The sequence below is a fragment of the Lemur catta genome, chromosome 15, assembly GCF_020740605.2.
Source record: "Lemur catta isolate mLemCat1 chromosome 15, mLemCat1.pri, whole genome shotgun sequence".
Taxonomy (NCBI): domain Eukaryota; kingdom Metazoa; phylum Chordata; class Mammalia; order Primates; family Lemuridae; genus Lemur; species Lemur catta.
Window position 1 is genome coordinate 11,059,055 of NC_059142.1, and position 26,942 is coordinate 11,085,996.

Consider the following 26,942-nt stretch of genomic DNA (forward strand, 5'->3'; position numbering starts at 1 on the left):
TAATTTCAAATACAGTCAATATAGATAAATATAACCCACACAAACAAAAGCTTCTTGGGGTTCTCAATAATTTTTTTTGAGACAGAGTCTCACTCTGTCAGCCAGGCTAAAGTGAAGTGGCATCATCACAGCTCACGGCAACCTCAAACTGCTGGGCTCAAGTGATCCTCCTGTCTCAGCCTCCCAAGTAGTTGTGACTATAGGCACGCACCACTGTGCTTGGCTAATTTTTCTATTTTTAGTAGGAGAAAAATAGAGCAAGAGCCAAGTCTCACTCTTGCTCAGGCTGATTTTGAACTCCTGAGCTCAAATGATCCTCCGCCTTGGCCTCCCAGAGTGCTAGGATTACAGGCATGAGGTACCTCACCCAGCCTCTCAATAATTTTTAAGAGCAGCTAATCTAACAGATACAAGCCTTTCCAGACCAGTACAACAGTCATTATTCAGAAGTAACACTATGAACACTTAAGACTTTTGAGTTTTTAAAATTTACATAGAATAATTCCTGAGAATAGTCTACAAAACTGACTCCGGGAACTATGGAAAAACAAGAGCAGTTAGAATTTCTGCCAGATGCTCTAGCCCTCTGAAGGACTGAAAGAATTTAGAAAGGACACTCAACTGCATTATGAAACAGACCTTTTATTTAAAGTGATTTGGGTAGACCAAAACCTAAAAGCAAGAGGACACTAAAAAATGCTGGAAGACTGGCAGTGTTTGGCTACATGGCCAGTTTTCCCAGGGAACATAAAGGGTGATTCTAATAGCTGTGTCCATCAGAGCTGAGACCCTTGGCAATTGCCACCAGAAAGCCCTCTAGAGATGAGTAGTTTGAATACTACAGTTATTAATGCTAAAACAAGAGAATGAAAGCCTGCCAAAAAAAGCCAAATGATCAGAACCATCTTTCTGGATGCTCTTCCTGTATTTTCCTGAACTCAGAAGTGCAGGCTCAGACATGGAATGCACTTCCTACCTAGATTAGTGGTTTAGAAGGGGCAAAAGGCAAATGCACTGATTTGGGCTGTTATTATAATAATACCTTATTTCTGAGCTGGCCAAATGGACATCTGTCCCTTGTTTGCCTGAGGCCACGTTAATTACTTACTGACCACTCAAGTGTGCAGATTCTCAGCCTTCTGATACACAGTATACACCTCAGTAAACCCTGGAAGCTCTTGGGCTTCCTAGACCACCATCCTGTCTTATAATTTTTCTACAATGAACATTACTTTTGCTTTCTCCCAATCAAGTCTCTTGTCTAGCCCAGTGTTTCTCTGCCGTCCATATGACAAAAAGGCAATGAGAGACAATAAAAATAAAGGCTTTATTAAGGGTGAGAAAAACCAAGGGAGGTAATCTCCATTTTCTTATTGACTTTAATTTATACACAGTCAAGTTAACAAATCATAACAGTGCATCAATGAATTCTTATACCTCCAACCCCACTTTTTCATTCAGAAATTAGATCACAGTCTATCATGAAGCTACAGATCTGTACTTCACTTTTACGAGAGGCAAATAATTACAGACTGGCAAAAAACCAAAAAAGCCTCCAAGAAAGCTAAAACACACAAATTCAGCTTAACTTCCTATAGCATGTATGGCAGTAACGGACTGTAACAATGACATGTTTAATCAGAAATAATCTCAACATGTGTGTCTACCATGTGTTAGGTACATTTCTGAGGACTAGTATTAGAAAGATGAGTAAGTCTCACAAATATGAGTAAGTCATCAAAAACAAAAGGTTAAAATAATCACCAGTATCCTATGCTTGCCAAAGGGAGGCAGTAAAGTGAGAATATTATTAAAGTACTTACAGAGCTAACTTCTAACTACCTAGAAAATTAGGTGAAATCTTAGGCTCTTGCATAAACTAACCAATCATTGAAATGATACTGTCTCATTTCTGTGTTCCTCCAGACACATGGTAGGAAGGCAGCATGTTGTTAAAATAATATTTCTGGGGACCTTACAGTTCAAGTTAAACTCCATTAAGTATTTGAGTACACACACAAGATATTAAATACCCTTGAGAAACATACACTCTAGCATGAAGACAACAGATACACACTAAACAAACAAGTCACTATAAGGCACCAAACAGAGAAAGGAAAAGATGAAGAGGTATTATAAACAGCAGAGGAAGCTCTGGGGCAGAACACACAACCAACCCCGGGCACTGACAGTCGTGACCATCTTGTCAGAAACTATAACACTGGGTACAAAAGTCGGACGCAGACGGGCTTTGATGTTCTTTTTAAAGACTATTAGGTAAAGGGAGGGATAAAGGAATTCCTACTCAAATAGTAAGAGCATAAAATTCTTACAGTGGCAGGATACATCCAAGGCAGTGTGAGAAGACCCGCGTAGCTGAAAATGTTTGTTCTGTGGAATGTGAGAGATAAGGGCCTAGGAAGTCAAACCAAACAATTTAGATTTTGTCCCCTATAGGTGATGAGGTCCTAGAGGTTCAGAAGAGAAGAAAGCTTGAAGGAAAGAATTTTAGACAAAGTATAAGGAAAGCATTCTAGATAAAGTATAAATCTGGCAGCCATATGGAAACAGATTGAAGGGGCAGGAGGTGAGAAGCAGGAAGACAAACGGAGTCTGCTCCACAGTCCTGGCGTGACGACAGGGCCTGGATGAGAGAAAAGGCATCACAAAACACAGAAGCGATGAGTCACGGAGAAAGCTGGATGCAGACTCAACAGAACTCAGAAACTCTCAATACAAAAAAGCCATTACAGGCCTAAATGGAGGAGGACTCCAAGGTTTTCAAGCTTCAGAGACTAGGACTGTTACTGACAAAAGGGAAAATAATTTGATTTGTGGGAAAATATAATAAATCCCCTTTAACATATTGAGATTGTGATATGGTAGGTGAGCTAAGTAGGATGCCTAGTGAGTGGTTGGAAATATTGACTTGCCAGGGAAAATGCTGAAGAACTGTAAAGGTTTGCGGTTTTACTATACAAACTGCAGAGGTTTATATAATAACATTACTGTATACTTTATCTAAGAGAGACATACAAAAATATTTGAATACCAAAAAAAATGCTATTTTTGAAACATGCTATGCTGTTTTATGCCTCCGGGCTTCTATCTATGCTGACCACTCTGCCTGGAATGCCTGTCCTCCTCTGTCCAGTATTGGCAAATTTTACTTATCCTTTAAGTGCCAAGCCTCTTGCTAAGAAAGCAGGGATGTGTACATGCGTTGTTTCATAGGTTCAAAGGATGAGAGAACCAAGAAATGGAAGCAGATGCAGAGGATAATGCAATGGAGCAGAGATACAACAGTCTCCCACTAGGAATAGGGGATGGAACTGGGAACATCACATAACCCTACACCCCAACTGTATCTCAGAAGAAATCAGATCACTACCTAAAATGAAAGGGAGGGAAGAAAGAATAATTTACCTGTACCACCCGCAAACACTGCACCTAGATAAAATTCACATCCGCATTAAAAAAAAGAAAAAAAAAGAAAAGCCCTATAAAATAAGGAAAATAATCATTCACAGGATGCAGAGAAAGAAATTACCTATGGAAATTATCTACAAAATAAGCTAAGATAAATCTTTAGGAAACAGATTTATATCTGCAACAGAGTATAGTATAACATGGACTCTATATGTTAGAACAGACATGCCTAAGGAAAAAAATAGGTGACTAAGGCAAGAAAAGACTATAAGGAATCATCTGAAATAAAAGAGCAGAATGGACACTTCAAGAAATCAAGTGATAAGAGTAGGTGCATTTATTCAGGGAGAGCATCCTTCCTAAAAATAGGCCAAAGGTAAAATAGTAAAAAGAAAAAGAAGTTACAAAGGTAAAACCAATAAAAAATAATAACACATAGAAGGTAGATGAATATGGAAGGCAGAAGAAGGATAATTAACATATTAATTGTTATTGCTCCTTCAGGAGAAAAAAGGCCAAAACTCTGTAAACATAAATAAATAAATAAATAAAAACTTGAAGAAAATTTTGCGTGTGGGAGGAATACATATTGAGTTAAAAAAGAATTCATCGGTCTAATAAATGCAGGAGTAATGGCATTACTTTCACCATTTTGTAGTCCCTAATGAAACAATGGATCTGGACAATGTTTATCACTGGCTATTAAAATCCTGAGGTGACTGGCAGATGAGGACACACCTAATGGACAAAAATCAGGCTGACAAATCCTAAACTGATTCACTACTGACTCAATGATCAATCTCAACATCATAAAGTAACAGATAACTTAGTATTAGTATCTCCTGAATCCAAATCTAAGCCTCTGGGTCCAATTACCAGGCTATAGGAAGCACCAGAGGAATGCAGTCAACAAAACCCAGAATATGGGAACTTCTACAACACAACTCACTCTGTATCTTCAAATAAAAAAAGAGGGAGGGGAAACACACAGATTAGAAGAGACATAAATGCTACGGACTGACGGTCCCCCAGAAAGCATATGTTGTAAACTTAATCTCTAATGCCTAATGAGAGCTGTTTAGGTCATGAGGGCTCCACCCTCATGAATGGATTAACGCCAATTATCAAAGGGCTTGAGGCTGTGAGTTCTTTCTCTTGCTCTCTTGCCCTTCCACCTTCCACCTTCCACCATGGATGACACAGCAAGAAGGCCCTCACTGGATGTGGCCCCTTGATCTTGGACTTCCCAGCCTCCAGAATTGTAAGCCAAATAAATTTCTACTGTTTTTAAATTACAGTCTGTGGTATTCTGTTCTAACAGCACAAAGTGGACTAAGACAACAATGAATTACAATGTATTGACCTTGTTTGGATCCTAAATTGAACAAACCAACTATTTATGACCTATTTATGAGGCATACAAAAAATGTTAAAAGCGACTAAATATATGATGATATGAAATTATTTCATTTTTAGACAGATAATAGTTACAATAAGCAGAGCTTTAAGCTGCACACAAGTCTAAGACAGCAAAAATTAAAGAGTTCCAGCCCACCCAGGAGGAGGAGGGGCTAGGGGTGGTAAACACCCCAAGCTTTCAGTTGGGACCCTGATGGCTACACCCTAAGAGGTAAGACTACACCAGAAATAGACCAGCCCTCACACAGCCTGAGGCCCAGCTGGGAAGGAGGTCAACCCCTGATTGTACTACATGTCCTAGTTTCCCTTAGCCTAACTGCACGTCCAAAGCAAAACTCCAGCATAAGCTTAATGTCACCCAGAGCCTCAAATTGTCTTCGCAATACAATAACCAAGCACACAAGTCAACAAGTTGTGACTAAAATCCAAGATATAATAACAACTGGATCCCCAGTGAGTCTATTTTTATTGACTTGTATTATTGTCTTGGATGATAATACGTTCAAATAATTGAAAGACATGATTGAGAATTCTGGCAGAGAATTGGAAATAATTAAAAGAAAATCCAAATGAAAATTCTAAAACTGGAAAAAACAGTAACTGAAATTAAGAATTCATGTGTTTAACAACAAATTAGATACAGCTGAAGAAAGAATTAGTTGCCTGACATTTTAATCAGAAGCAAACAGCCAGACTTAAGCATGGGGGAAAAACAAGGATGAAAATGTAGAAGAATGTGACAGCTAGATGGGACATGATGAAAAGGTTTGACATGCCAGGTATATGAGTCCATGAAAGGAGAAAAGAAAGGAGCAGAAGCAAGGTATGAAGAGATAATGGCTAATAATTTCCCAAAACGGACAAAAGGCATCAAGCCACAGATTCGAAAACACTAGAAACTCCAAGCTGAACACAGCAGTCCCTCCTTCTCCGAAGTTTCGCTTCTGCAGTTTCAGTTACCAGAAGTCAAACACATTCCAAAAATGAGAGGACTTACCACACTGGATACTAAGACATATTACAAGGTTGTAATAATTGAGAAAATGTGATAGCCAAAAGATAAGCACACAAACCCATGAAACAGAACAGAGTCAAGAACATATTTATAAACACCTGATTTATGACAGAGGTGGCACTTCAGAGCAGTGGAGAAAGGATTATGTTTCAGTAAATGGCACTGAGTCAATTAGATAGTTACTTGGGGAAAAAAATGAATCTTGTCCCCACCTCACAGCAAACACAAAATTCAATTCCAGATGGAATCGAGGCTGACCCTAAGAAAAGTATCAAATTCCCTTCTCCTCTGGCTTCAAACTGAGTTCAGCATGAGATTGAGGGTGAGAGAAGATCAGGACATTTATTCCCCAGGCTCTCTCCCTGCCAATCAGCATGAGCTGCCTGCGTCCCTTCAAGGCAGGCCACAGCTCCTATCAGGTAGCCTTCTCCATCCAGCTACCCTCTCCAAGTTCAGGGGACAGCTCTTTCCTGTTGCATCTTTGAAGGTCAAGACGTATCAAGGGCTCTCAGCCATCACTAGTGCTGGGATACTGCACTATCCCTCATGGGTTTCTTAAACTCTACCCACATTTGTAAAACTTCCCTTTATTAAACTCTCAAAATACCTAGCTTAAGAGCCTTCTGTTTCCTGCTAAGACTGACTCAATGGGGCATTATCTAGAAAAGCTGAAGAAATAAGTTACAGATACGCATGGCCTATCACCCAGGAATTACACTTCTAATTATACACTTTACAGAAAGCCATGCTTATGTGCAACAGGTACATGTACAGGGCCGTTCACTGAAGCAATGTTCATAATAGTACTAAGCTGGAAAAAAGACAACATACAAAAACAGTTGAGTAGTCAAATTCATTGGGTCAAAAATCTCATAATACTACATTCCAAAAAAATGAATAAACTACTCAAAGTTTTTTAAATTTCAGGGCCCTTTTACACTCTTAGAAACTATTAAGGACCCCAAAGACATTTTGTTTTATATAAAATATATAGAGTTTTTAAAATGTTCATTTATTCATTTTAAGACAATAATATATTACATGTTAGCATAAATAACATTTCTTACAAAAAAAAACTTTTTGTTTTCCAAAACAAAAGTGAGAGGAGTGGCACTGTTTTATATTTTTGCAAAACTTTTATTGTTTGGCTTAATAGAAAACAGTTCAATCTTCATGTCTGTTTCTGCATTCAGTCTATTGTCATATGTTGTTTTGGTTGCAGCATATAAAGAAAATCGGTCTTACTCAGATATTTAGTTGGAAAAGAGAGGAACAGTTTAACAGCCTGTTCAGATGACTGTGGATATTCCCCTTTGATACTACCAAAACTTAATAATTGATAATTTTTTGAAGATTAGATGCATTGCAGCATCTGAACCCTACCAGTGAACTCCTCATATTTTGTTATATCAAAATCCATCGGCTTATCTTGTATATTGAATGAGTCTTTCCCCCATGCACGTTTTTGTAACATCATGCATACATCATTTGGAAAACACTGGCTCACTAAGTTATTCAAATCTTTCAAATGATGACATTTCACCATAGGACATCAAAAAAATCCAAAACAAAACATTTTCATTATTATCACCACCTATCATAAAGTACTGACATGCTGTCAAGTTCACGGTGGTAGATACAAGTTTCCTAAAATTCTAATTTTCATATAAAAACTCAAATTTTATCATTGGCAACAAATGCAGTCAGTTTTCTTTGAAGTGACAAGCTGGCATTGTTAATTTTCAAGAAAATGTCAGCCAAATACTTCCATGTGAGTAACCATAGTTTATCTATCATTCTATCAAATAAAAATAGTGTTTATTAAAAAAGTAACAAGTTTAGCTTGCAACTCAAATAACTAAACACTTCTCTCCCTCAAGGTAACCATCATATATCCATACACAGCAGAAGTGCTTTGTGCATACTTACCATTTCATCACACAGAATATTAGAAAGACGTGTTCTCAAGGGTTGAGATTTAATAAAATCAATCATTTTTCCTGCTTTATCAAGGACATTCTTGAGTGAAACTCAATCTTTTAAACTGCCAATAAATGGCTGTGAAGAATAATGTGATTACTGGTACAGTCTGGGGTCACTACCTTTATTCATGATAAGGTATCAGGAGTTTCATTCATAATTGCTTTGTACCCTCAGTACAAATGTCAATGGTGAAAAGGGCAAATAACATCTTAGTATTATTATGAAAATAGTTTTGATCTCTCAGATCCCCTGAGAGGGTCTCAGGAAACCCTACGGGTCCATAGACCACACTTTGAGAACTACTGAATTACAGCAACACAAAACAACAACCTGGATGAATCTTAAAAATATAATCCAGAGCAAAAACAAACAAAAAAACCAAAAAACCACACAAAAAACAGACACAAAGGCTATACACTAAGATTCATTTACACAAAAATTCAAAAACAAGCAAAACTAAACTATATTGTTTATGGATGCATACTTAGTTGATAAAACACATTGGGATATTTTAACACACTTCTTTCAGTAACTGAGAAATCAAGCAGACAAAAATTAGCAAAGCTATAGAAGATTTAAACAAACACAATTAAAAGCTTAACCTAATGGCGGTCGAACCCTACACCCAACAGAATACACATTCTTTGCAAACACATTTAAGAACACTCATAAAAACTTACAATATACTACACCAAGCAAGTTTCTTTTGATATTATATGAACAATATTCTTTGACTGCAATGCAATTATATTAAAAATCAATAATAAAAAGAACTTTTAAAATGAACATTTGGAAATTTTAAAAGTACACTTTTAAATGGTTCATTGTTAAAGAAGAAATTATAATAGAAATTAGAAAATATTTAGAACTGAATAATAAAAATTCAGTGAGGTGAGCTAAAACAGGATTAGAGAAGATATTTACAGTTTTAAATGGTTATATTAAAAAAGATGAAAATTATTGACCTGAGAATTTGGAGATCAGAGAGAATAAATCCAAAGAAAATATAAGAACATAATTAAACCTGTTAGCAACCTAACTTGTTTAAATGAATTTACATTATATCTTATCTATAGAAATGTCCAAAAAGGTCCTACCCAAGTTATTATATCATCTATACCATGGCACCTCAATCAATCAACCTCAACTCACCAGTTAATTCCAAAGCCCAATGCAAATTCATCACAATGCTAACAATTAATTGTGGCTCTCCCCAGCCCCATTCTCTTAACAAGACTTCTTTTAAAGTCAAGTGCTCCAACTAGAACGCTTTCTTTCCACCAACTAACTTAAGATACTATCTCTCAAACCCCCCACCTCTGTTGTGACCTTAATATTTTGAGAAAAACTCAGATTCTTCTTTTATAAAGACCAAGGAGGCTGTGCTTTAAAAAGAAAGTAACTCAGATTGTCCCTAAGTTGGGGAAAAAAAAAAATCAAACTCAGTAAAAGTTACCTGCAAAATCTCAGAATTATGAGGAATGTCTACAAATAAAATAAACTGTCCTTTCCTTCATTTCTTTTCTTTTACAACCACAGTCTCCTTCCCTTTTCTGTTTATCTCACCTCTCTCTCCTGCTTGCAGCTACCTACAAGGTCTACCATGGGGGATCAAGGTGAAGGCTCTGGCAGAAACCCAGCCTGGTTCCTTCTCAGCCTGTAGTTCTCCACGCTTTTCCTGTGGTGCCATCGCATTTCTAGGCCTTTGCAGTTCTCTGCACTGGGCTTCATTCAAACTGACCCATCTCTCAAATCTTAGATGTTGATGTTATTATCTGGCCACAACCATTTTTCCCCCCAAAAAGGGTCTCACTCTGTCCCCAGGCTAGATAGAGTGCAGTGGTGTCATCATAGCTCAACTGCAACCTCAAATTCCTAGACTCAAGTGATCCTCCTGCCTCAGCCTCCTGAGTAGATGGGAATACAGGCCTGTGCCAGCACGCCTGACTAATTTTTCTACTTTTTGTAGAGATGGGTCTCTCTCTTGCTCAGGCTGGTTCTCAAAGTTCTGCCCTCAAGCTATCTTCCTGCCTCAGCCTCCCATAGTGCTAGGATTACAGGTGTGAGCCACTGCACTCAGCCCTGACCACAACCTTTTAATTTTCTAGCTTCCTCACTCCCTCACCCCCATTAACCCTGTTCTTCAACATCATTAAATACTCCAGCCCTTGATCCATCAACCCCTTCCTGCCCAGACTTCCACTCCTACCAAACCATGACTCCAAGGACAAGCAGGGAACGACCTGCAGCAGCAATGGAGAACCGAAGTTCCCCTGCCCACACACACCTGGAGCAATCACACAACCAGACAAAAATGCAGTCACCTTACAAACGGTTATTCCATCTCAGCTGAAGTCTCTCTCTCTCCTTTGATAATTGACAGCGGATGAGGGTTGTTTTTATTTTCTTCTGTTTTTGACATTAAAAATCTAGACAGTTTGAGAAGATCTAAAATTGGGGATAGAGCTCTGTCCCATTTATTCAATGCTACTCTCCTGTCGTTTTGTTAATCTTGGCTTCTTCTCTTTCCAAGTCTTTTCCATTCTCCTCAAACCATCTTTCCAGCCCTGCTGCCTCTCACTCTCCTACTTTGCATCTTACTTCAGAGAAAAAAAAAATGGGGGCGATCCATCAGGCTTGACTGAAACTACTCCAACAAATGTCATGAGTGAATTATCCTTTTCCCAGCTCTTCCCATGGTTAGCTCCCTCCCCCCAGTCAGACTCCAGCTCAAACGCTACCTTCTCAAAGAGCTCTTCACCGACCCGCTGTGGAAAGCTGGTCTCCTGCTCACTCTACCCTACAGCCCTGTCTCACTTCCTCATAGGCCATTTCATGAAGGCAGGGACCTGGCCTGTTCTGTTCACCACACTATCCCCAGCACCTAGACCACAGTAGGTGCTCGATAAATATTCCTTAAATAAATTATTTCTATGAGGAAACTAGTATTGAATTGTTCATGAGCTTCAGTAGCACACTCCTTGCGTAAAATTCAACCACCCTTTTCTAATTTCAAACTCTGTCAACTTTTCTCCCTACTTCCCTTTATTCTAAGTCCTATCTATGCTATCTTCCTCAAAATCACTGCCATCTCTACCAGCCCTTCAAACCTATTTCGTCATTTTAGATTTTCTTTTAGCATCTGGCTTGCATTACTGCCAGTAACTTCTATATGCTCAGCGACATAGTGACTGTAACACACGTGTCAGGAGCTACCACAAGGACAACCCTAGCCTCAATCTCACCCTAAACTGTTTCCTCTTAAAAACCTCAGCATTCATCCTTCCTAATTCCCTGTACCCAATGAAGCTGTTCTTGCTCTTCATTGAAACCTCTAAGCTTGCAGCCTTTGCACTTTATACTCCTGGATATGCACTTGATTATCCGCCATTTTGCTGTACGTGTTCTCCTATTAATGCAATTCTCATGACCTTATTAAAGCCTCTGGTCTGTCTTTCTGCCACATGCTCTCTCCCACCTTACTATGCTCCAGACCACTACTTCAAAAACCACTTTATTATATTTCATTGCAGACTGGATGATTTATACTTAACATGTGAAGATTTAAAGTAAACCAAGATTTGGGTAAACAAGTGACAATCCTTCTATCTTCGATAGAAACAGTAATGTTACACAGGTAGAGTGGGTATTCCACATTCTCACTGGATTGCGACAAGATGTACAATTTACATTAATTCCCAGTCACCAATTCACATGATATGTGGAAAAAATACTTACATAGATAAGTCCTGAATAGTAGCGATCCTTCAGATTATGTAGAACAGAAGCTTCATTCAAGCACGTCAATTCTGCCATATCCTCCACCTTTGAAAACTTAGGTGGGTTCATCTTCTGAATATCATCTTTGTTGACCATTGCTTTCTTTCCATTCTCTGCTAATTCCACCATTACTTCATCTCCCCGTTCTTCTTTGATACTAGCTGCCTCAAAACCATGGCGTTCTGATGGAATCCACACTAGCTTTTTAGCTGTCCAATCAGCTTGAGTGGCAGGGTTGTAGATGACAGCCCTGTCCACGAAGAGATACCTCTCTGGATCCTCAAGTCCAGTTCTCTGTGCCATTGTAAACAGAAGGATCCACGAGCAATTGCCTCTAAGAGAAGTGGAGGAAGGCAAAGTTAGACGTTTAAGAAATACAAAATAATTTACAACTTTCAGTTTTCTAAGAAACTTAAAACCTTTGGTAAACATTAAGCATAAACTCCGGGTGAAGGAGCTGGGGTATTCCTCTTCATGACCATACTAACCAAGTTTCCAAGGTAAATTTTGGGACTGACCACAAATTATGACTCTGGCTGTCTGACGACCACTCAAGATTTGCCTTCAGTCACTAAGGGCTGAAAAACAGGCCAAAGAAAAAAAGTAAAGTTCCAGGTTGACCTTTTTTTCCCTTCATCTCCTTTTTCACCCTCACCACAAATTAAACAGGGAGTTAAGAAGGAAAAGAAGAAAGAAGAAAAACAAAACAAAGATGCATAATGAAAAGTCTGTGAAGTGGTATCACAATTAGTTTGACCACCAGGATAAAGCTACAAAAACACATGATTGTCAGGAGAGTAAAGAATTAGGTCTAACACATGCCTCACATCCTACTTTCAGACAACAGACTCAAAGTTCTGATGAATACCTCAAATCAATCCCCCTACAAGATTCTCTATGGCCTCATGGGTTCTTAATGTAATCAAATGGGGACACAAAAGACAAGTGTAACTTAGCTTCACACAACAGCGTTCTGAGGACACGGTGGTAGCTGTCCAGGCCTCCACTCCCACCCTGCAGCTGCCCCTACCTGGTCTCATCAGCATTCCATCATCCATCAAGACTCATTCTCCACCCTGATCTCTCACCTATAAACAGACTCCAATGTGCTTATGCCTTCCTGAGTGTGTGGACCAGCAGCAAACATAAAATTCCAGATAGGGTCTGACCAGTGCAGAAGAAAAAGGAACTGTTAACAACCTTAGCCACACTGAGGAAAGTACTCATTCTGTGACTTTTACAATTAATGTATCTCAAGAACTCATTGGTTTATTCAGCATTCATTTACTGTTGGCTCATAAGGGGCTACTAGAGAAAGCTCCATACATATAACTGCTAAGCTATGTCTCCTCCTAAACTTGTACAATTGGCTTTTTAGATCAAATGACAGGATTTTGCATTCATCACTCACCTTTCTGATATGACTTGTCATTCCTGCCTGACAATATCTTTTTGGAATTGGATACTCTCTTACACATTTTTACTATTACTACAAATTCTGGGTTATTAGAAATTTTATAGGCACAATTTCCATGACTTCATTCAAATCAACACAAGAAGCCAACTGAGTATCTTACTCTTGGCTTTATCAAATCTCTCCAACTTCTCCCCTCCCTGTATCCCACCCCACCCAGCCAAAAATGCTGGGGTTTCTTTGCAGCCAAGAGGATAGATACAAGGTATACCCTTGTAGGCTTCAAGAGAAATCATAAAGTAGTCCAAAGTCCTTAAGAGGTTCTTAACCTTGAGTTCACAGACAAATTTTGAGCTCCATGAACTCCCTCATGGTATAAAAATGTTGTACACTTGGTGTGTGCATATGTGTGCTATTCTAAGGAGAACACCCATAATTTTCTTTAGATTCTCTAAGGACTCTGTCTGTGTGCTAAAAGATTAACCACTGATAATGGGTATAGATACTAGCCCTTTAACCTCTAATAATAATTTACTAGAATCAAATAGCTAAGATGCTTCAGAAATTATTTGTTACAATGTAATGCATTTCAAACATGCTCTAGAGTTGCAGTTCTCAAATTCTGGCATGCATCAGCCGCACTTAGAAGGTTTATTAAAATACAGATTGCTGGGCCCCATCCCCAGAGTTTCTGATTCAGTAGGTCTGGGGTACAGCCCAAGAATTTGCATTTCTAACAAGTTCCCAGATGCTGCTATTGCTGCTGGTCCTGGGCCACACCTGACAACCACTGCTCCACAGTTCTGTGGTTGCCATGGCGAGCCACTGTTACTAGTAGGTATGCTGGGGCAGAGAAAGAGGTTGAAAACCAATGTTCTAGACTAATTCATAACATGGTTTAAAGACTATGCGGATGTTTTAAAGGTTATGAACTTGGATAAAACAAAAATCACAAAATGAAACAAAAAAAATCACAAAACATGTGATTAATATTATTAAGACTTCAACAAATAAAAGTGCTAGCACATTTTACAACTAAACTTGCATTTGTCTTCTCAGGTATCCTCTTGGGAAAGTGCAATATAGAAAATATTCAGGGGTACACGTACATTCTGAAGAACAGTTTCAAAAGCCAATTACCTCTAGGGACTGGTCTACTAACACTGCTAACAAGTCTTTTCTTCCCAACTTAAAAATTGCACACAGGTGAGAAGAAAGGAGGCATGGCTCTGAGGTAGGACACATCCTAGGTGAATTTAAGGACAAATAATAGGATATACACACCACCTTTCAGAAGCACAGGCTCTATTAAAAGGGAAAATATCCAACTATAAAAAAATATAATATGTCACCCTTATTATACTTATTAAGTATAAACTATATATCCGTATACTTAGGAAACTGTCTTGCTGCCAGCAGGCATGTGCACATTTCTTTAACTTTACATTGGACATGTAATTATATGCTTGCATTTAGTAGGTGACTATAAATGAGAATAACTTAAATTATTTCTAGAGGAGGTCTAGAAAAAGTTGATTATATATTTAAAGATTATTTTACCGAATCGGGACATTTTAAATTTATCAGTACTTTTTCTAGGTGGGGAAATGCTTGTAATTTAATATTTAAAAAAAAACAATACATCACAAAAGTATAATCACAGCAAGCTCCCAATTTTGTGGGGGTAAACACATTTTTTTTAAATGGAACATATATTCACTGGTCTTTACTTGGTAGCAGCATTATAATTTACTTTCATTTTTTTCAGATTCTTCTCCAGCTAGACACTGTGAGGACAGCTGCTGTTCCTTGCCATATCTCCAGTGCTTAGCCTGGTCCCTGGTATTTAACAGGGGATCTGTGCCTACTGGTCAATATTTACATGCACTGTCCCTACCCTCAGATGAGCCTCAACTTCTCCACAACCAAAAACCAACTATTCCTTCAACTCCTGACCCAAATACCACCCTTTCAGAAGTTCTTTTCAGGTCAATCTGGCAATTTAATCCTTCTCCTGCTCCTAACATTTTGTACTATTCTGACATTCTTCTTGCCCTGCCTTGCATTGTACCAGAGGGCTTCGCAGGTAGTAGGTGCTCATATTGTTGTTTAATTGAGAGAGTTCGTGAGGCCAGTGAAGATGTTTTATTCAGTTTAACTCTTCACTTGCGAATGTCAAATATGTTGTATTTTTTTTTTTACTCCATTGTACATTTGGTACCCAGTCTGAATACTGATGTTTAACAGTGTACCACTCCCAAATGCTTTGTCTTGCTGAAAGGACAATACAGTTTTTAAAATAGCAAATACCATTGTTATACATCACTAATTATGGCCGGACACTATTCTAAGCAGTTTACATATGTCAACTCTTAATCCTCACAACAGCACTATGAGGTAGGCACTATTAATATCTTCATTTTACAGATGAGGAATCTAAGGTACAGAGAAAGCCAATAACCGGCTCAAGTCACACAGGTAACAGGTAGCAGAGCTGGGATTAAACCCAGAGTTCAGCTCCACAGTACATGCTACAATGACGGAAGGTGAGACGGAGGAAGTTTTGAAGGGCATGTAGAATGCTATACACTACCTCTCTACTAAATAAAAACCCTACCAACTATGGCTTAAAGATTGTGTTCATTGAACACAATCTGGCAAAGGCTTTATATTTTACAGAAAATAATTCCTGTACTTAGGGAAAAAAGAAATAAACAGGAACCTCTTTGTAGCAGACACAATCTGAGGATTATTGGTATCATCTGAAATAACTGCCTCATTATAGTTAAATCATTTATGTGTGTTTGAATTAGCCCCCTACAGAGCCAAAGTTCCCATCCTCTACAGTGGTTTGACATACACCCCTGGGGCTCCTTCCCCAGGTCATTTTTCACTTCCAATGAAATGCCACCCAGCAAACTTCTTAATTGCCTCCTAGCACCTACTGTAGGTGTGGACAGAGAACAACTGAATTTTAAGAACAGCTTGCATATTAAACGGCAAACAAAAATGATTGATAATTTATCCGTGACAGAGCATCACTCTATAACAGACAGAACAGTCCCAATTTTCATAATGCTACCATTGAGGTTACTTATATTACAGGACTGGGCAAGTCTGATAATTTATCAAAATTGTGCTTAACCAAATTATCACAAACACAAACCAAATGCAAAAGGCCACTACTGCTATTTATGGCCTGCTCCATCTCCCAATTAATATCTTTGTACTGTATTAAATATTCCCAAAACTTGGATCCAATACCAGATTTTAATTCTTTATATGTGATAACAAAGTACATAAACAGTTGAAGCATATAGTCTTCCACCCTACGATGTGCCCTTCAAAATTTCCTCCATCATACCTTCCATCCGGGCTGTCTTCATTGTAATGATTTCCCTAAGGAACCTAAATAAAAAGCCAGGCTCTCCCGGGTCACATCCCTCTGCTTCCAAAGCTCGTGCTATATCGCACAATTACACCATATGCTGTCTCCAGATAAGGACGGGGAAGAACTGAATTGAAGATGCAGAAGTAAGGAGATGCATAAAATGGCCACTTTTCCAGAACCCGAGACAGACAGGGCATACTTGAACATCAAAAACATGGGACTAAGAGAGTAATTAATAAAGGCAGACTGATGAAGGAGATGAAACAATAAATAGATTATAAAGTTTTCCAGAGTGAGATACTATCAAGAATAATTAAACCTGACTCAAAGAATCCTCAGTTTCAATGTTAAAAAACAAAATCTCAGCAAAGCCAAAGTATTATATTTGGTATTATATTATTCAGCGAAAACAGCAGTCTTTGTTTCATCTGCAGTCTGGATCCACCCCGCCTGCTTTCCCCCACTCCACCCTAACCCTCCCCACCCCCTTCCATCCACCGCAGTGATCTTGAAGGGAGCTGCGGAGGCCCCAAGAAACAGAGATAACGGTTGCAGGCAGAGGCCACGTTACCCAAACCTCACCAGCCCGGGTCAGACTCGCCGAGTCGCCAACCTCCTTCCTAAGGCCCTAGTTCCCAGGCAGGCCTGGCCGGGGGCCTCCCGCGTCCCCGGGCCGCATCCGCCCACCACAGGCCCACAAAGCCCCCGCAAATGCCAGGACTCCGCGGCTTCAACTTCCCTCTGACCCAATTCCAGTCTGATTTTATAGGATCAGGGTGTGACCCCAACTGCAGAAGCCAAGGAAGAGACTGCGGCGAGCCGTTCCCAGCTCACTTACACAATAAAGGGATCCCGAGGCGAGGGCTGACCCTCCTCCCGGCCGCCCTGCAGCAGCGCGCCCCCGCGACATTTCCCGCCTCGCCCCCTCAAACCGCCCCGGCCTCGCCAGGCGTCCTCCCCCGGCCCCGGCGGTCAGAGCGCGCGGTATAACGCCCCCCTCCCGTCCTCCTTCCCCAGCACCGAGAGTCCGACCCTCCCCTCGCCCGCCGCGCGCTCCTCCGGCCGCGCAGAGCCTCTGCCCTCGCGTCCCTCCACCCCACAGGTCCGGCGCGCGCCACCCGCCCTCAAGCCCTCGGCAGACCCCTCCACTGGGCCCGGGGTGGGGGGGCGCGGCCCGGCCTAACTCACCCAGGGGCCCTTCCTGTCCAGCGCCCCCCACCCGCCGGATCACGCTTTCCAGCCCACCCCAGAATCTCCTCCCATCTTGGGAGGTAGACACAGACTCGCGGAACACCCCGAGACCCCTACCAGGGCACTAGCCCCCAACCCCGCGGCCCCAGGGATCCCACACAACGAGGACCTGGTCCCCACATCTCCACCCCTAGATCTCCATCCCCAGCCCCCAAGGGGTCGCCCTTCCACACATCCAGGCCCGGATCCCTGCAGGGGTCTCACTCTCAAGGACCTCATTCCCCGCCCTTTCAGGGGTCTCTCCATCTCCACCCACTGGGGTCCCGTTTACCCCCGCCCAGGACCCTGCTCGCACGAACCCAAGGTCTCTGCAGCACAAACCCTCCCGCCCAGAACCCCTTCTGACTTCCCCAGCTCCCGCTTCGGCTCCGTTCCTGCCCGCCAGAGCCGCCCGGTCCCCCCAGCCTGGGCTCTGTCCCTCCTTCCAGAAACCGTCCCCCCGCCCCAGGCGGCCGCGCTCGGACCCCGGCAACCGCACCTCTCACCTTCAGCCGAAGATGGTGGCGCCGGCGCACGTTCCCAGCCGCTACCACAGATCCGGCGTCTCAGTCCCAAACCCACCGCTGCCTCCGCCGGGCTCCTTTAGCACTGCTGCTTGGGGCTGCTCCACCCACTCCCACCCTCATTGGGCCAGCTCCACGCCCATCACCGCCGCCCCCAGACCCACTGGTCCGTTTGAGCGCCCATCTCCAAGGGAAGACGTTAGCAACCCGAACGAAGCTACCTTCCCGAGTCCGGCTCCCTCCACCCACCTGGAATGATGCTCATTGGCTCCCACTCCCAGCCCAGGCCATCGAGACTCCAATCTCATAGGTTGCTCCTCACGCCCGTCATGGATTCCGGGAGGTGCGGCCGGGACAGTGGCGGGCGATTGGCTGGCTCGGGCGGAGATGGACAACTGAGGCTGGCAGGGCGCTCCGCTGATCCTGCGAGGCAGCGGGTGCGGACTCTGCGGCGCCCGGCGCGCTGCGCTGGCCCGGGCTGCGCAGCCCGTGGGGCAGGTGTGCCGCGGCAGGAGTCCCCAGCTCCGAGTGAACGCGCCTCGCCCTAGCGTTGGGCCGCCGCTGCAGCACACTCGAGCGCCCGGTCGCCGCTTCTGCTTGTCGCAGCCGGCATGTCCCGCAGCGGGACAGGCTTCCACCGCGGAGTCGCGGGCCCCGGCGCTGCCTGCAGGGGCGGGGCAGAGCGCGGTCCAGAGGCCTGACGTCACCCCCGGGGCTTGCTGGGGGCGGGAGCCGCGGCTCTGCGACTCACCTGCAGCGGGGGAAGGGAGCAGGGGGAGGGGTGCTCATGGGTTTTTCTGGGGCCCCGGCTGTAGTCACCGATCCGGCCACTGCCCGGACCCTGGGTCCCAAGCTGACCCTGCCGGAGTCGGCCGGGCGCCGGACACCTTCCTCCGAGGCCACAGTTTGGGTGTTAGCGCGGGGGAGGGGCCTCCCTGCCCAACCTCCAAGCAGGGCTGGAGACACCAGAAGAATAAGAGCGCCGACCTTGGAAAGAAGACTTGGGAAAAGATTTCATTCACCTCATTCATTCACTTGTTCATTCGTTTCATCATTCATTCATCAACTAGAGCTCCCGACGTGAGAGGGGTTGTGAGGGGTTCTTAGGAACATAAGGCTGGATTCCTGCAGTGCTGTCATATCCCCCAGGGCCTGTGAGCTTTTCAAGGGCCTTAGAAAACGTTTGAGACCTGAAAAAAAATGGCCCCAAAATAAGGAAGGGAAATTGGAAAAATCGAAGTTAATAAATATTTAATGAAACGTCTGCAAAATCTAGGAAACTGCAACATAACTCTTATATAATTATATATAAATATAATAAAGTCTAAACCACATGAACAAAATATTCTTACAAAAACTGAAAATTATCAAAATCATTTCAAAAAATTACAGCAAGATGAAGTTATTAAATATTGGATATGGGTGCATTTTAATACGTGTGATATGGTGTATTTGCCTAAGCCTAGGAAACTTCTAGTCTGTCAAAAGAGTGAATAAAACAAAAAACAAAACAAGGCAGGAAATGATAAGGAAGGGTTGGTGGAATTCAGAGGAGGCTCCAAGGCAGCTGAGTGCAGAGTCCTTCCTGGGGAAGTCCCGAATCAGGCTCTGTATTGTCCTTTGTCCTAGTGCATCTGTCCCCCCACCCCCACCTGCCTGCTGGGGTGGCTGCCCCTTGTCCAGGTGTCTTGTGACTTGGCTCCATAAAGAGGTCTGTCCTTCAAATACAGTCTGCACATGGAGTACCAGTTAATTTTACAAAATATGTGAATGATATTCCTCTTCTGAATTTTTAACCGTGTTTAGAGAAGACCAAAGACTCCATCTCCAAGGCCTGAGTCTCAGCTTTGTCAGCCACCAAAGTCATTTCTCAATGCAGTGTTCCATGCTTAGCAAATCCACACACAAATAGCCCTGTAAGCCACTGACTCCATGGTTTCTCATAATTTTAAAACAAACTCAGTGGACCATCAGAAGAGGAGCGCAGGATGTTCACTAGCATTAAACATCATAAAGACATAAGTGTTGATGAAAAATTAATAATAAAGAGAATGTCCCCAAATGTATCTCTAGCCCTGGTGTCTCTCCAGCACTTGTGCCCTATATTTTCAATTGTCTGCTAGGCATCTCTACCTGCATGGTAGGGAGACTGCAAAAGCAGTAGACTCCAAACCTATTTTCTTCTATCTCTACTTTCCCATCACTCAAACTTTCTCTCTTCCCAATTTCCCTTTGTTAATGAAACTAGTTTTGAAACTTCTTTGATTCCTTCCTCTCCCTTGCTTCCCACATCTAGTCCTCCTATATCTGTATCATCCATCCCAGACCAGCTCCTCTGACTCCAGTTTCACCCATGTAGCTCCATCCCTGAATTTGCTGCCATTTTGAAGATGAAAACACAAGATTTAGAACCAGATGGACCTGGCTTTGAATCCAACTTTGCTGATTACTAGGTGTTTATTTAACCTTTCACAAATTACTTAGCCTGATTTCTGAAAAGGGATACAAATATGTACCTGAAGGACTCATTAATAAAGATGTAATATGATGATTTCCTGGAAAAAATGTGGCATTATGAATAAATAGATTGACAATTGTTTTTCTTTCTGGTGTACAAGTTTATTACAAAAGAGTGAGAAATCCTTCTCCTCTCTCTCCACAGTAATTTTTATTGGCAGTCTAGGCTGCTTTTACCCCCAAAAGAAAAAGTTCACAGACCATTGTTTTACAGGGTCTAGGTCAGAAGTCCAAACGTGTTCCCTCAGGGCAGTTCCAGCCCAGGAACTTGTTTTGTTCCATGTGCACAGGACTGATATGCAGCATTTTTTTTTATTTGAATGAATTCCAACATTTAAAAATCAAGAGCTAACTCACATCATTAGCCATTTGGGAAATGCCAATCAAAACCACCACGAGATCCCACTTCACACTCACTGGAGTGACTATAATCTAAAAGATGGACAATAACAAATGTTGGTGAGGATGTAGAGAATCAGGAACCCTGAGCCACGGCTGGCCGGAGTGTAACACGGTGTAGCCGCTTTGGAAAAATAGTTTTGCAGTTTCTTAAAAAGTAAAACATATCATGTGTTTCTGACTCTAGTAAAAAAGAAGTTAAACATAGATTCACCATATGATCCCACAATTCTATCCTGAGATGTCTAACAAAAAAGAAGGAAAACATATGTGAACACAAAAGACTTGCACACAAGTGTTCATAGTAGCATTATTCATAATAGCCAAAAGATGGAAACAACCAAATTGTCCATCAGCTGGTGAATGGATAGGCAAAAATGGTATAATATGTCCATACAATAGAATATCATTCAGCAACAAAAAGGAGCAAACTATGGAGATGGGCAACTACATGGATGAACCTTGAAAACGTCATGCTTAGTGAAAGAAGACAGACACAAGAGACCATGTACTGCATCATCCCATTTATAAGGAATATCCACAAAAGGTATATATCAGTCTCTATAGAGACAGCAAGTAGAATGGGAGTTGCCTGAGTTGAGGACTGGGGCGGGGGCAGGGAGGACAGCACAGGGACTAACAGTGAGTGTTCATGAGGGACCTTATTGGGTTGACAAAAATGTTCTAAAACTGATTTATGGTGATGGTTGCCCAGCTTGGTAAATTTACTAAAAAAAAACCCCATTGAATTGTATACTATGAATATATGAACGTGCAAAATATACTTCAATAAAGCTATTTTTAAAAAAATAAAGAAAAAAGAGCTATCACATGAAAATCCAGATTTCCAGCTTCCCTTGAAAAATTGGAAAACCTGGAAATTCAGCAACAATTTGTTGATGCTTTAGCTGCTGTTCATTTGTAGACAAAGCATGTGCTTCCCAGGATGAGTTAGTCACTGCTACCGTCTATTGTCTCTTAAAGCCGACCTGCTTCACTTGCCTCATCTCTTGAGATATTTATTAATATTTGAGTTTTCAGTCCCTGTCATACCTATTGGGGGTGGGGTTCACATCAGGACATCCCAGAGAGATAAGACAAAAGGGTTGTTTTGAATTGAAGACTTGTTTCCCTGACAACAGTGAAGCAGTGGGAGGTTTGAGGTGTCTGTGAGGACTGTTGACAGGGGTCCCCTTTGAACGTGATTCCTGGGAGCAGTAGGATCTCAGGGCAGAGACAAGTGTGATATCCATCTCACAGGCCACCCAGGGCAGTAGTATCAGACCAGCATGAAAGATTGTGCTCAACTGTGGTACCTTGAAGAGTAAAAACAGAGACTCCAATGAGCTGAGAAAGAAGGAACATTTCAGAATTTTCCTGAGCCACTTAAGTACTGGAGTTCTGGAAAAATTCATGAGAAGAAGTTCCTGAAAATTACTAATTTAATATTTCTCATCAACCATGTAGGATGTGGCTAAGTCAGATTTAATTTGTTTTAGAAAAATGAAGGCATGATAATCCTTGCACCCTAATGTCTCATGCAAGCGGTACCTGTGACAAATGCTTATTGAGTGTCTTTTGTGTTTAAAGGCTGGGCTAGGTGCTAAGGAAATGCCTATATTAACACAGACATGGCCCCTCCCCTTAAGGAGCATACAGAAAATATAAACAAATGGGCAGATAATTGTAATAGAGTAGGGGTTCTTAATCTGGAGTCCACGGGAACCTAGATGGTTTTAGGGCTCCTATAAAACCTCTGAAATTGCAAAATTTATCGTGTGCTCTTTTTTCTGGAGGAAGATCTACAGCTTTTAGCAGGTTCTCACAGAGGCCTCTGATCCAAAAAGGCCGGGAGAAGGCAGTACAGTACGGCAAGTGCTGCATCATGGGACACATAGCAAGACCCAAGGACAAGTACGAGGGACACTTTACTCAGAATGGTGGCGGGTGGGGGTAGGAGGAAGTTCCAGAAAATCTTCTTAGAGAAAGTAATGTTGAAAATATAATCTGAAGAATAAAATGCAAACCAGATAAAGAGAGGAGGAAAGTTCTGTCAGAGAAAACAACACATAAGAGAAGACAGCGCAAGCCCAGAAAGAAGTCCCGAGTGACCAGAGCAAGGAGAAGCAGCAGGGAGGCACAAGGAGAGCTGGCACTGAGGAAGTCGGCAGGAGGGAAACAAATCACAGTACGTAAACCTCAGGTGGAATTTAGATTTTATCCTGAGGACAGTGGGGAGCAGTGGGAGAGTTTTAATTTGGGGAGTAACATGACCAGGTTTATGTTTAGAAGGCTCATTCTGGCCATGAGGTGGAGAACAGATTGAAGGGCGTTGGGGGAGACCAGTTAACAGGCTGCTGCGGGGAATTGTCCAGCTGAGAGATGATGGCGACTTGGACTAAGGCAGGGCCGGCGGGCCGGACAGACGTGTTCAGATTGTGGTGATCGCTGTTGTCAGGATTAAGGGAGATATTTAAAGTGCCACGCCAATGTGTGAGGATATTTAAGTGCCTACCACAGTGCATAAGAATATTTATAAAACCTAGCACAATGCTTGACACATTATAAATTGCTTCCCTTCTTTCCTCTCATGGCCTCCTGCACTAAAACAATCCCTCCATGTACCGGTACACGCTTGCATTAAAACACCTATAAAAAGTCCTTATACTTTTTCTTCTCTCTCCCTGTATCCTCCTTCAAGACCAGCACTGTCTAATAGAAATAGAATGTGAGCCACCAACACAAGCTACATACGTAATTTAAAATATCTAGCAGTGACATTTAAAAACGATGAAGACATCATTCATATTAATTTTAATCATATACTATCAAATATATAGAGAATTTTACATTTTAACATATAATCAATTAAAAATCACTAATAGGATGTTTCATATTCTTTTTTTCATCTTAAGTATTCAAAATCCCAGTTGTGTTTTAGACTTAGAGCACATCTTGATTCAGACTAGCCACATTTTAAGTGCTCAATAGCTACATGTGGCTGGTGGCTACCATTTAGGACAACACAGTGCTCGACTGTAAACTCCTAGAAGGAAAAGCTAGCTTGTATCTTCAGGAAACAGCTCAGTGCTTGCCACATATTATATGCTCAATAAATGTTTGCTGGATAAAAAGGTGGCAGGGTGGCAAGATGGATGGATGGATGGAAGGATGGATAAATGGACAGAAGGATGGATGGATGGCAGAATGGATGGATGGATAGATGGATGGTAGGATGGCAATATGGATGGAAAAAGGATAAATGGAAGGATGGATGAATGGGAGGAAGGATGTACAAAAGGAAGGATGGATGGAAGGATGGATGGATGAATGAATGGATAGATGAGGAAATCCCATCTAGTTTTGGTGAAGGAATGTCATTTCAGGTGAGCCTGAAAGATGAACAGGATGGCAATAGTTAAGGACAGTGGGCTGCAAGGGCAAGAATGCAAGGAACAAAGGCAAGGAAAAGTGATACCAGGAAAGAGTGGGAAGTAATAGAATTTGTCCAAAGCATAGAATACATGCTGCACAAAAGAAGGTGGGAAGTGATCCTGGAGGTTCCTAAAAGCTGACACTAAACCCCATGTACATCAGGGAACTCTAAAATCTACAGTATAGTTTCCTTCAGTCAATATTTGAGGAATAGTTGAAAAGAGAAGCGACAGAAAGAGATAACATAAAAGAGAGAAAAATAACAAAAAGAAGGAAAAATGTTAGCAAAGTGGTAAGAATTTCTGGTTTTAATGTTGGCAAATAGCAAACAATAGGAAAGTTTATAAGAGGACCCAGGTTGTCATCATCCTGGTGGTGGTGGCTGATGGGAAGAGGAACAGGTCGCTAGAGGCAAATAGCCTCAGCAGTCAGAAGTCTGGTCAATGAGTCCATGCTTAGAAATGAAAATAGGCTTGTTGGTCTCAGAGTTTCTTGCCTTCCTGGTAGATCAGGCCTGGAGGGATGCAGACAGCCATGTGTTGATACCCACGTTTGAGATCAGGCCTGACTGTGGTCCTAGGAGGTAGCATTGTTGCCACCTCATCTTTAAGGAGCCAGGGCTGGTGTGCTTCTCTTCTTGTCAGCCCTATACATCATGTGTTAGAGAAAATCAAGAAATTCCCCTGGACTTGCCGACAAAAGATATTCTTCAGGCAAAAAAGTGTGTAGGCATCTCCTAGGAGGTTGTTTTAAAAATCCAAATCAGTTGTATTTTTCAAAGATTTTTATCAAAGGCTTTAAAACATCCTGTGCAATACTGGCAAAGTTTCTTAACCTTCCTGAGCCTTTACTTACTTGTCTGTAAAACAGGGATAACAATACCTACGTCATAGAGTTGCTTTAGTATGGTGCCACTTGTAAGGATCTTAGCACAAATTAGCAATCAATAAATGTTACTCTTTAGTAATACTACTTGTCATCATTATTATTACTCCTTTCAGAAGAATTTTGTAGTGCTCTTTCATTATTTTCTATAGATATGTGTTAATAAAAGTGTTGTCCTGGCTTGGAGTTTTAAATGATGCATTAAGAATATATAATTGCAAGGCTGGGCACGGTGGCTCACACACAGTGGATAAACATCTGGTCTCAGCAATCAATTAAACTGGTTCTACTGCTTACAACTGTGTGACCTTGGACAAGCAATATGACTTCTCAAGACCTTAGTTTCCTCCTCTGTAGAATGGCAATGATGATAGTGCAGACTCAATGAGATTGTTTTAAAGATTAAATAAGACGAGGCATGCAAAGACTTGGCCTAGCATTGGACTCTTAGAAAGTCTTCTCAATAATATCTAACTATTCTTAAGCACTCAAATTTGAATCTAATGAAGCCTCTGAATCTAACTACCAATTTACAGAAAACACAGAGGATAGAGGAGCATGTTAAACCATACTAGAAGAATGAATCAGCAAAATCCAGAATGTAGAAAACATCATAGAACAAATAACCTGGTTTCTTCAACAAATAAACTGCAAATAATGAAAACAACAACAACAAAGGAGATGGGCCTTAAGAGAGACTCAAAAGACATATCAACCAATTGTATCATGTGAAACTTTTTATGGATCCTGATTCAAACAATCAAACAGACTAGGTGTGGTGGCTCACACCTGTAATCCTAGCACTCTGGGAGGCCAAAGCAGGAGGATCACTTGAGGCCAGGAGTTTGAGACCAGCCTGAGCAACATACTGAGGCCCCATCTCTACAAAAAATAAAATATTTAGTGGATGTGGTGGTGCGTACCTGTAGTCCCGGCTACTCAGGAGGCGCCACTGCGCTTTAGCCAGGGCGATAGGATGTGTTGACTCAAAAAAGAAAAAAAAAAAACCAAAAAAACTGTTTGTGAAACAATTAGAAATTTGAATGCTGATTGGCTATTAGGTGATATTAATGAAGTATTGTTAATTTTTAAATGTATGGAAATGGTATTGTGCTTATGTAAAAGTAAAGAGTCCTTTTTTTAAAGATGTATACTAAAGTATTTATGGATGAAAGAATACGGTATCTGAGATTTGCTTCAAAATAGTACAGGAGAGGGTATAGAAAGGAATTTGGCCATGAATTGTTGAAGTTGAGTGATGAGTACACGTATCTCTCTTTATTTTTACATATATTGAAAATCCTCCATAAAAGAAAGTTTAAAAATTACTTTTGTTAATATAACTTTTTATTGGGAGCACTGAATCGTAGGGGAAAAAAAAATAAGATCCTGGAGAGAATAAGAAATTCAGCTTGATTTTCATAATCCTCCCTAATCTAGTGTCAACCTACCTTCTCAAATTCATCTCTCCTGCCCTTCAACACAGTTGTTTCTCCAAGTAATCGCCTCTGCTCGGTATTG

At 41.4% G+C, this 26,942-nt stretch overlaps 1 protein-coding gene across 1 annotated transcript in view; it reads right to left on the minus strand.

Moving 5' to 3' along the window:
* MYH10 (myosin heavy chain 10) overlaps positions 1 to 18,390 on the minus strand; it is a 137,706-nt gene extending 119,316 nt beyond the window's left edge. The window contains exons 1-2 of the mRNA XM_045570234.1: positions 18,168 to 18,390; positions 11,585 to 11,960 (exon numbers count right to left, since the gene is read on the minus strand). Of these exons, the coding sequence (XP_045426190.1) occupies positions 11,585 to 11,929 (345 nt within the window). The 5' untranslated portion in view covers positions 11,930 to 11,960; positions 18,168 to 18,390. The remainder of the gene's footprint in view (positions 1 to 11,584; positions 11,961 to 18,167) is intronic.
* Positions 18,391 to 26,942: the final 8,552 nt, after the last annotated feature.